Source organism: Bos grunniens, chromosome 3, assembly GCF_055505025.1.
Source record: "Bos grunniens cultivar Pamir isolate PY7600 chromosome 3, Bosgru_T2T1.0, whole genome shotgun sequence".
NCBI classification, from domain to species: domain Eukaryota; kingdom Metazoa; phylum Chordata; class Mammalia; order Artiodactyla; family Bovidae; genus Bos; species Bos grunniens.
In genome coordinates, this window is record NC_141167.1 from 54,036,009 (window position 1) to 54,048,178 (window position 12,170).

At 35.5% G+C, this 12,170-nt stretch overlaps 1 protein-coding gene across 6 annotated transcripts in view; it reads right to left on the reverse strand.

The window, feature by feature from the left end:
• The window catches only part of PIGK (phosphatidylinositol glycan anchor biosynthesis class K), a 136,514-nt gene that overhangs the window by 98,574 nt on the left and 25,770 nt on the right, over positions 1–12,170 (reverse strand). For all 6 annotated transcript variants that reach the window (XR_015160286.1, XR_015160287.1, XM_086390650.1 and 3 more), the window contains exons 4-6: positions 4,865–5,000; positions 3,076–3,187; positions 1,035–1,131 (exon numbers count right to left, since the gene is read on the reverse strand). Coding sequence is in view for 4 of the 6 variants with exons in the window: in XM_086390650.1 (XP_086246776.1) it covers positions 1,035–1,131; positions 3,076–3,187; positions 4,865–5,000 (345 nt within the window). In the remaining 2 variants the exon portion in view is untranslated. The remainder of the gene's footprint in view (positions 1–1,034; positions 1,132–3,075; positions 3,188–4,864; positions 5,001–12,170) is intronic.

Sequence of the window (12,170 nt, forward strand, 5' to 3'; positions counted from 1 at the left end):
TTGCAGGCGGATTCTTTGCTGAGCCACAAGGGAAGCCCAAGAATACTGGAGTAGGTAGCTATCCGGCAGATCTTCCCAACCCAGGAATCCCGACCCAGGAATTTAGAATTGTAGTTTTCTCAGGGTACATGCCCAGTAATGGGATCGGTCAAATGGTAGTTTTGTTCCCAGTTTTTACGAAATCTCCATACTGTTTTCCGTAATGACTGTATCCATTTAGGTTCCCACCAACAGTGCAAGAGGGTTCCCTTTTCTTTTTTTTTTTTTTTTTTGAGGGTTCCCTTTTCTCCACATCCTCTCCAGCATTTATGGTTTATAGATTTTTTGATGATGGCCATTCTGATTGGTGTTGAGGTGGTATCTTTATTGTAGTTTTGATCTGCATTTCTCTAATATTTAGTGATAATGGGGATTTTTTCACATGCTTATTAGCCATCTGTATGTTCAACTGCTAATTTAAATTCACTTAAGTCCATATGACAACTTTCAACTAAAAGAGTGCTTACCGCAGATTACTAATAATATATCATTGTTAATGTGAGCTGCTACAAACTTTATACTAATACTAATTTCAGCATTTTTTCCAAAGAAGAAATAATATATTGCTATCACATGAAGAGTTCAAGACTGTGCAAAAAGCAAGAATAAATACAAGATAAGAAATAAATGTATGTTCACAAGCCCCCTAAATAATGGGGCACTTGGTTACTAGGAATCTTATTTTCTCCAAAAAGGATGAGAAATAACAACAGGTAAGATCTTATAAGGTGAACTTTTTCCATGCTCTAAGAAATCTAAATTTTTCCTTTAAAAAGAATTCAGTTCATACTTCTGTAAAATATAATAAAACTGCTCCTAAATGTGTAATTGCTAAAAAAAGAAAATATAATTCAGTTCAATAGAAACAACAAACGTAAATCTAAAGTTAGAAGAAGTAACATAAAAATAAGTTTAAATCTCTTAAGATGTGTAAATCTACTAACCATGGAAAAATTAGGTACTAATTTATCTTATGAAAAGTAGTCATTTATTACCGTCTTTTCTGCCACATTTGTTCAAAAGCATCTGCAAGTTCTATGTTGGTAATTTCTTCAGAATCTTGAAATTTCAAGAAACCATTTCCACCATGTCCTTATAGAAAGGGTCAGAAAGATCAAACAGACATTTTTTTAAAATGCAAACTGCAAACATCTAGATATTAACATTCACTTCATTCATGGCAATATTTTAATATCACTTGTTATTGTATATTCTAGGGTTAAAAGTAACTAATTTTTCTACTATACCAATTAAACAGATAAATGATAGACTGTGTAAAATATAGTAGATATACATTTAAGAGCTTTCTTATCATTCAGTTTTATAAAAGCATATTTATACTTTTTCACTGGCTCCATTATTATGTCAGAAATGAGTTTCCATAGATAAACATTTCTCAAATACCAGGCAAACACTTTTGGTGAGAAAGGAGTTGAAGACACTAACTAGTCCCTTAGTAAGCTAGCACTGTTCACAGTGTATACTTGAAACGTTTTAACTCTAGGAAATGCAGTTTTCACCTAAAAAATTGTTTTTATAACCATCAGCCACTGTACTATGAGAGCTGACCAAAAGATCATGACATTCAAAATGCATGAGAGAGCCATGCTCTCTGCCTGGATACAAACGTTAGCTTTACTACTTAATGACTGTGTTACCTTAGGCAAGTAACCTTTCTATGCCACAGTTTCCTCAGCTGTTAAGTAAGAAATGTATGAGTAAGACCATCACTAGCATGCCAATATAGGCCCTTTGTGCCAATTTTAAAAGGTACTTCCCACTGCCTATCAAAGTAGAAAAATCTATTTCCGTGCCCCCTCAGAATATAAGCAGTCCTATGAGCTTAACAGTGGTTAGTATATGCCTTTGTGGGATAAAAAATATTTCCTCCCTCATTAGACACAATTCTATAGCAGGGCACTCACCACTCTAGTCAGACACTTAGTGCAGCGCACAACCCGTAAGTCATATATGATAGCCCTGAAAATCAGCACCTAAATCAGCACCTAAACTTTTTCTGTAAACAGCCAAGTAGTAAATGTTTTAGGCTTGTGAGGCATTTGGTCTCTGCTGCAACTACTGGACTCTGCCATATATTTTGACAATATTTAAAACAAATTTATATATTTTGAGAATACAAAAAACAAATAGATGCAACTGTGTTCTAATAAAGCTTTATTTCATAAACAGGTAGCCCTTCCATGGGCCATGGTTTGCCAGTTCAATCTTTAACACTGGAATTTTTCCCATACTTGTAGTTATCCTAAAAGAGTACCAACAGACTCAGAAAAAGTTTGCCAGCCTATGTAATAGGAAGGCTTGTAATTATGCTAATATAATGATAAAAAAATGGCAATAGGTATTATTTATTGAGGATTACTATACACCACACAATATTCTTAATCATCGTGTATATTAATTCATTTCATTCTCACAACCTAAAGATTTAGGTGCTGATTTTCAGGGCTATCATATATGATTACGGGTTGTGCGCTGCACTTAAGTGTCTGACTAGAGTGGTGAGTGCCCTGCTACAGCGTTGTGTCTACTGAGGGAGGAAATATAAATAAAACCTTTTGTTTAGTACATCAAATAAAGCCAAGCTACAAGACTATACTTCATCCTATTTGCCACAGAGGGGTGCAAATTTCTTGTACATGTCAGGTAGACGAAAATGAAGTTTCCTGACTTCATTAACTCTGCTGGGTTAATTTATAAAGTTTATAAATTGACTGAATTTTTAAAGTTATAAATAAATGCACCATGATAAAGAAAAGTAAACCACTAAGTAAGAGTCACTCTCCTGCTATATGACATCTAAAAATCATTCTACCCCTGTTTTATCATCAGCTGATAAGTAATACACTGCTTTCAAATATCACTTCAAGTTGTTATACATTATGAGAAAAGAGAACTTCATAACAAACTATTTTATCCAAAAATAATTTAAATAATTTAATAATTTCTTTCCATACAAATTCCTTTCTGAAAAAGAGTCAGCATATTCTATCATTAAATATCTAAATTGAAAATTACCTGTCATATAAATAAGAATATTGCTCCGATCATCAGAAAGAAGACGTTTTGACCGAGGCGTGCTAGATGGAATCCTCCCAGTTAACACCCGTAAAAAATTCTCCACGGTTACCTGAGGAAAAAAATGAGAAATCAGATGAAATAGAACTTGAGTAAACCTATCAATTGTTTTCCTACTTTTAAAAACATTCCTTCTTCTTGCTGTATGTATTACTCAGCATAAATTAAAAATAAAACTTAAAAAGAGAAATATAAGTCAATTGAAATACATTTATTTAAATATACACCTCAAAGTAACTTCGTTTCCATTCTTTACAAAATACTAAAAACCAACAAAAAACTAGTTTGGGGAAAACTAAGCTGATTATAAACTTTAAAAGTTCAAATGTTATACAAAGTATTGCCAAAAACTGAAAACAAATTATTAATCTGTCTTCACAGGCAATTCTTTGGGAAGATATAAAATACAGAAATATAAACAAATTCAACAATAAGTACTGCAGTTAATACATATAACTACTTAGTCAATTCTAGATCAACAACAAAAAGACAGCTCATTAATAAATCATAAAAATAAAACCATAAGGATAGATCCATAAATAACCCCCAAATTATGCATCTTTAATTCCTTAATGCATTTTGTTACTTAAATTTCATTAGAGGTAACTTTATTATATAAAAAAATTCCTAACACTGCAAGCCAGATTTTCCAACCAGGAATTTCTGCATCTCCAGGATGCTTTGAAAGATATTTAAGTTCTTGGAAATACAATGTTAATTTCAAGTTATATTACACAGATCTAAATTTAAAAAGCTGAAAATCAACCCAGCTTTCTTGTTCAACTCTTCCCTAGGTGAGTACAGAAGTGTCTATGTGTGTGTGTCTGTGGGTGTATGTATAAGTTGTTTGGTTTACATTTTCCCAGAAGACACCAAAATGGTGTTTTTTTAAACAGGACTTCTTGTTGGCTAACAAAGAAGGGAAGTACTTGGTCTACATTTTACAATGACAAAAAAAAAAAAAAAAAAAACAGAAAAAGTCCAACATTCACAAACATTTAAGTGTTGAACAAACATTTCTGAGTGCCTTCAGAGGGCTGTAAGAACTCACTAGGTATAAGACACAGAAGATACACGTGCTTAAGGAACTTACAGCCTGGGAAAAGATACTAATTTCTTCAAAACAGGTCTGGGAACATGGGAAAGTGTGTCCTACTTTTGGTAGGCTTAGTAAGAGGGGAAGGATTACTGAGGAAGACTTCATCAAGAAAGACTTGAAATGTTAAACATACAATCTATTAAATTTAAAGTTTCAAAAGCAGAAAATATAGCACAGTGCCATTTTTTTAATATATTTTTAATCATATGTTCATAAAAACACTGAAGGCATATTAAAAGTGGTTACCTTTAAGTAGTATCAGTCATTTTAATATTTCCATAATTAATATATTTACTGAAAATATAAAACTTGAAATTTTAGATCAAATATGAAAAACAAAGAATACACTTACTATAAAAGGAAGTTGCTACATTAACCCTCAATAAAATAATACAGAAGCCAAGATAAAGTTGTTCTATCCTAGATACATGTATGAAATTTTCATGCTGTGATACTTTTACTCATATATTGTTTCCTTAATATGAACTCCAGAAACTGCAGATTGTCAAGGCTACAGTGAAAACCGTACAAAGTTTAAAGAAAAACAATAAGATTATTTTATTCTATCACTATGTTCGAGCTTAAAAGTGAAAGCTACATTTCAAAATGTTGCCACATTAAACATTTTACCTCATAACTTCTATAATCCACTTCTACATCATCTCCATAGACATTCAGTTCCATATTCTTGTGACTATACACTGTAGCTGGTTTAGGATTTCTAGGGTTGCATGCCATATCATCTGCAAGCATCAGAACAATGTGGCTAGGAAAAGAAAATTTTAGTAAATATACCATTTCAATAAAACCAAAAAGTTAAAAAGATATACTTTATTTATGTGCTAAGTCACTTCAGTAGTGTCCAGCTCTTTGCAACCCTATGGACTGTAGCCCGCCAGTTTCCTCTGTCCATGGGACTGATTCTCCAGGCAGGAATACTGGAGTGGGTTGCCATGCCCTCCCCTCCAGGGGATCTTCCTGACCCAGGGATGGAATCCATGTCTCTTATGTCTCCTGTATTGGCAGGAGGGTTCTTTATCACTAGCACCACCTGGAAAGCCCATATTTTATTTATATCATGTGGCAATTATTTTCATTCTTTATTAAAAATAACCCAAAACAATTATTGAGCACATATTTAAAAGTGCTTGTATTAAAAAAAATTTTTTAATATGTACCTTTGTAGTGTAAGTTTTAAAGAAAAGAAATCAGAACAATCTGGCATGAACTTATCCACAGAACTGGGAGTTTCTAACTTAATTTTTTTTCCAATACAGTATACTTTATGCAATGTAGCAAAAGGAAGCTAAGATGAAAGAGCTACACTGAAGGCAATGGCACCCCACTCCAGTACTCTTGCCTGAAAAATCCCATGGACGGAGGAGCCTGGTAGGCTGCAGTCCACGGGGTCGCTAAGAGTCGGGCACCACTGACTGACTTAATTTTCACTTTTCGCTTTCATGCATTGCAGAAGGAAATGGCAATCCACTCCAGTATTCTTGCCTGGAGAATCCCAGGGACGGGGGAGCCTGGTGGGCTTCTGTCTATGGGGTCGCACAGAGTCGGACATGACTGAAGCGACTTAGCAGCAGTCCTCCCCAAACATTGCTTTTAATTTTAGTAATATCTGACACTCTCAAGACTTACAGAGTTAAACTGTGATAGTCCAAAAATTTTACTTTTCAGAATCTCAAATGCTTGAGTATGAAAACATACACTCCATCAGCAAGTGCAATCTCTGTACCACAGGAACACATCTCCAGTGCGATCATTCTTCACTGGCTCCACTCCATCCCCCTGACATCAGCCACCATCATCTCTAGATGATGCTGGACTAGATGCTGGAATAGCTCCCATCTGGCTGCCTGCTTCCACTCCCATCTCCTATGGTTCGTTCTCCTTAGAGCCACCAGAGAGACCCTCCTTAAACAAGTCAAATCATTAAACTTTCTCACTTAAAATCTTTCAAGGACTCCCCATGATAATCAGAGGAAAACAGAAACTCCTTACATGGTCTGCAAGGCTTAATGTGGTCTCTGTCTGTCTCTCTCTGTCTCTAACTTCACCCCTAACACCCATGTTCACTATGTTCCCTCCAAACTCTTCAGGAATATGCCAAGCCTTTTCCAATTCAGGGGCTACTGACCAAATTTAGACTTCTTTCCTTCCAAATCTTCCTATCATTCCAATCTCAGCTAAAGTACTCTGTTCTCACTACATGTTTTCTTTTATACAGGTCATTTACAAATCTGAAATCATTTCCCATCACCACCCCTATTAGAATATGAGCACTTCTCTGAGGGCAGGGACTTTTTCTGTCCTTCACTGCTGTACCACTCAGGCTTAGGAATAGAGCCTGGCATATAGCAGACATTCAAGAAACACTCACTGAGTGAATGAAACATTTTCATTTTTTGTGTACATTTTCTTTGAGAGAAAATTACAATGTCTCTCTTAAATGCTTCTCATCTTGATCTTATCATTAAAACGAGTGAAGATGAATCAGGCAATCCTTTATTCTACCATATATTTGAGCTTCCCAAACATAAGGGAAAAATTAGTGTGGCATACATAATTAGTCTGGCAGGAGACAGCAAGAAGAAAATGTTCTTCTGCACATGTTTCAAATACACTAAAGTTCAGAACTGAAATATTGTGATTTTTCTTAAAAACTGGCTTTTCTATTTTGAAAGGGTTCCAACCCTGCCACATTCAAAGATCAGATCTTCAGCTGTTACTGATTCATTCTCACAAAATGGTTAAAGTTATCGCTCTTAAAATGGAAAATATATCTTTTCATTTTAAAAACTTAAAATGATTTATATTAAGTTATTAGCAATCATATCTTTTTTGTTATAAAACCACTATTAAACAAAAATGAACTGACCTATAAATCTCAATATAAAAATAAGATTATTCCTTTAGGCCATGTTTTCGGTTGAAGGTTAATTTCATTCCTTGAAATTAAATGTCAATTTCATAAAGAAGTAGTCACTTTAGCATAAAATTATAAATTTAATCAACACTTTTCTGATAGATAATTTTGAGCTTCAGTGTAAGTACTATAACCTTATGCTAACATAATCAATATATCATAAAAAATCATGGTATCTGGAGATAATATATGAAAAACCAGACAGAAAATAGACTGAATTTCAAAAGTTTACAAATTCAACCATATATTCTAATGCATTGTTTCTAAAAGTTAAGAAATGTTCAGAACTCTTGTCTGGTGGAAAAAAATCTGACTTGGTCCAAGTGTCAAATCATTTATATATGAAAGTGTGTCTGACTCTCTGCGACCCCATGAACTGTAGCCCACCAGGCTCCTCTGTCCATGGAGTTCTCCAGGCAAGAATAGTGGAGTGGGTTGCCATTTCCTTCTCCAGGGGATCTTCCCAGCTCAGGGATAGAACCCTCAGCTCTCACGTCTCCTGCACTGGCAGGCGAGTTCTTTACCACTAGCGCCACCTGGGAAGCCTCCATTTATATATACGATACTTAAATACATAATGAAACTAAACTCCTTAGGTTTATATTTCTTATAAAATTATTTGCTGTTGTTATTGTCAGTCACTAAGTCATGCCTTTGCAACCTCATGGACTGCAACACACCAGGCTTCCCTGTCCTTCAATATCTCCCACAGTTTGCTCAAATTCATGTCCATTGAGTCAGTGATGCCATCCAACCATCTCATCCTCTGCCGCCCTCTTCTCCTTTTGTCTTCTATCTTTCCCAGCATCAGGGTCTTTTCCAATGAATCAGCTCTTCGTATCAGGTGGCCAAAGTATTGGAGCTTCAGCTTCAGCAGCAATCCTTCCAATATTCGTTATATTCAGGGCTGATTTCCTTTAGGATTGACTGCTCTGATCTCCTTGTAGTCCAAGGGACTCTCAAGAGTCTTCTTCAGCATCACAGTTCAAAAGCATCAATTCTTCGGCACTCAGCCTTCTTTAAGGTTCACATCCATACATGACTACTGGAAAAACCAAAGCTTTAACTATATGGACCTTTGTCAGCAAAGTGACGTTCTTTGCTTTTTAATATGCTTTCTTAGGTTTATAAAACTACAAATAAACACAAAATTATAAATTAGAGTCTAACAAATCTACCAAACTAATAATACTCTAAGAACACTAGCTCTATTTGAAGGATGACACTATTTTACTAAAACTAAATGACTGCTGGCTTCCCTGGTGGCTCGGTAAAGAGTCTGCCTGCAGTGCAGGAGACCCAGGTTCAATCCCTGGGTCGAGAAGATCCCCTGGAGAAGGAAATGGCAACCCACTGAAGTATTCTTGCCTGGAAAATCCCATGGACAGAGGAGCCTGGCAAGCTACAGTCCATGGGGTTGCAAAGAGTCGACACAACTAAGCAACCTCACTTCACTTCAAATGATTGCTCATATATTTAACAGAAGAAAGAGATAACTTCAGGCCTCGTTCTACATTTAATTTTTTCCTGTATTTTGACATTCCACACTACAATATAATTTGATGATACAGAAAACATCTGCTCACAAAAGTATTTGCACAAAATGCAATTCATAACTTCTAGGCTCTGTTTACTGTTCAGAATAATCAGATCTGATATTTAACTAAGTCTTTGCCAACAGTCTTTGAACAACAGTTATCGTAAGATCTAACTTGTTGTCTCCTTAAAGTGTCTTTTTCACTGAATATCAGGCTAGCATCACAGCAGTTATTTAAGTCTTCACTGTGAATGTGTTAAACAATCACTGCTAGAATCAAGACCAAAAAAAAAAATCTACATTGAAGACAAGCTACTACATTCCTATAAATAATGATAGCAAGTTGCTTTGTTACCTTATTAAAATTAAGATAAAAATCCCTCAAATATGTCCAATTGATAGAAGAATATGATATTCTTACACTCTGGAAATCCTATACTATCATGTGTTATGACTCAATTCTCTCACTTTATTAAGGTCCTGCAGAACCTACATCACACAAGCATAGGGTAACATGGCCTTCTCTCAATATAAAACCAAAAGAAAAGAGAAGCACTGAAATTGTATAAAGTTCAAACTGGGTTTGAAACAAATACAGTGCTTACTTATATACATAGTTTTCATACTGTTTAAATCATACATTTCCTCTTGTCAGTTAAAAAAAAAAAAATTAGAGGACACACTCATATATGTATCTACTAATCTGTTAGTCATATGTATTCACTACTTTAAATATATATAATATTAGTGAAGCATAACTTCTTTCCTTTACAGATTAATAAATAAATAAGTAAAGGGATAGTATTTTCTTCCCTTGCCACTATTTGTTGTCTGATCTAACAGAATCATGATCATGCTGAAACAGATTTTAAAGATCAATAAAAAAATAAAATTTTAAAACCTCTCCAAAAACAAGACATGAAACCCAATTCTAGAAATGTGTGAGAGGAAAACAATTCAAAACAAATACTTTCCCATTTCCCATTATTACATTTGCCTAACATTAAAGGAGGGCTTCTCTGGTGGCTTAGTGGTAAAGAACCTGCCTCCCAATGCAGGAGACGTGGGTTTGATCCCTGGGTCAGGAAGATTCCGTGGAGAAGGAAATGGCAACCCACTCCAGTATTCTTGCCTGGGAAATCCCATGGACAGAGGAGTCTGGCCAGCTGCAGTCCAGGGGGTCATGAAGAGTTGGACACGACCTGACTAAACAACACCACTGAAGGAACGGGTAAGCCCTGCATCAGGGCTGCTCAGTCATTCTTTACCCTCCCCTCTGACATTCATCCTTGGCCCAGTCAGGAAGCAGCAACCAATGGGTACAAAAATAAATTTTACATAGATAAAAAATTTTCACTGCTCTAGACAATTAGAGTACAAAGCCTCAAAAAGCATACCTTTTCATTTATAACAGGCTGCTACTACCATAATATTTTTTCACTAAATGATATTTAAATAGATTACCATATTGGTAAAAGTGTTTTTAAACAATTCATTGAAAATTGCTATACATACTATATCCATATAACTAATCAGATAATACTACCTTAGAGCATCTTTAGCAACCAGAGCTAGGCTAAGCTTATCTTCAATAATATCACCATCCTATTCTAGACAGTAGCCAAAATTACAGCAGCTGGAGATTTGAGGATCACAGGGGATCCTCAAATCTCTTAAGTCTCTGAGTTTCTGCTCATAAGCGTTGCTTTCCTTTCTTTAAATGTCTATATGTAACCTCATTAGAATGCTATAAACAGTTTCCTAGGACTTAACCACAATGCCTAGATTGCATATTTTACCAGAAAAATATTTGCAAACATCATTAATAAGCCTTCTCTGGTACATATCTCTTCACAAATAGCAAGTAAATTTAAAAATCCTCTTATTTTCTCTGAGCACTAAGAAAGATATTCTTAAGAAATAATTTTAGTTATTCATTAAGAAGACTTGGATGGCTATGTTTCTTCTGAAGTTATCAGTTTTATCAGTTTTTTTAAAATATTTTTTACAAAGGATAAAATATAGACACACTACACTGATGGTGAGGAGTTACCACCATTTCTGTTCTTCACTTTGATCATAAAAGTCAACTAGGACAAAAATTAAAGAGGAAAAATATAAAATGGAGACTATGGCAGACAAAATGAAAGGCTAATTAACTAGAAGGTAATAGTAAATATCAATTAAAAATAATTCAACAATTTTAAAGCACTTGGACTGCAACGTCCATCCTAAAGGAGATCAGTCCTGGATGTTCATTGGAAGGACTAATGTTGAAGCTGAAACTCCAGTACTTTGGCCACCTCATGCGAAGAGTTGACTCATTGGAAAAGACTCTGATGCTGGGAAGGATTGGGGGCAGGAGGAGAAGGGGACGACAGAGGATGAGATGGCTGGATGGCATCACCGACTCGACAGACGTGAGTTTTAGTGAACTCCAGGAATTGGTGATGGACAGGGAGGCCTGGCGTGCTGCGTTGCATGGGGTCGTGAAGTTGGACACGACTGAGCGACTGAACTGAAGTGAACTGAATGATGTTAACTGACATGATTTAACCATTCCATATTAAACTATACAAACACTATTTTACCCAAACTGTCAAATTTGGATTCCATATTGGAATAAGATTATGAAAAAATAAGATCAGAAGGTATGGGAAAACGGAAACAAGGTAAAGTAACAGGATGATGGAAACAAGTATCTGTTGAGTTTACAGTGTGATAGGCACTGTGCTGCAGTCTTTTCAGATACTTAATTCTCACTATATCACAACAATCTTGTGAAGACTATTTTTGTCTTCATTCTAAAGGTAAGGAAATTCAGTGAGGGCAGATCACTTGCCCAAAGCCGCATAACTGATAAGCAGAAGATACAAGATTTAATTTCAGAGCCCGCATATGTTCCACCCCCTACTACTACATTCTTTGGCAGAATGGAATATGTTGCCTTATAGTGAGCAGAGCCAAAACCTCTAATAATTTCTATACTCACATCAACAAATATTAAGGGGACATCATGTTCCTCATGGGCTTCCAGATGGCACTATTGGTAAAGAATCCGCCTGCCAGTGTAGGAGATATAAGAGACACGAGTTCGACCCCTGGGTTGGGAAGATCTCCCGAGGAAGGGCATGGCAACCCACTCCAGTATTCCTGCCTGGAGAATTACATGGACAGAGGAGCCTGTCGGGCTACAGTCCATGGGGTCACAAAGAGTCGGACATAACTGAAGCGACTTAGCAGGCATGCACACACTTCCCTCATATGACTCTCATCTCAGTATTTCCATTTTTCATGGCTCAATGAAATTTATGGTTTAAAATTCAATACAAACATTTTTAAACTTTTAAATAAACAAATCATTTAATTTTAGAGTTACAAATTTTTAAGTCTGTTTTCACCTTAAAAAAAAAAAAAAAAAAACCTGCAAAAATCTTCCCAAAATCTTTCTTTAATTACAATAA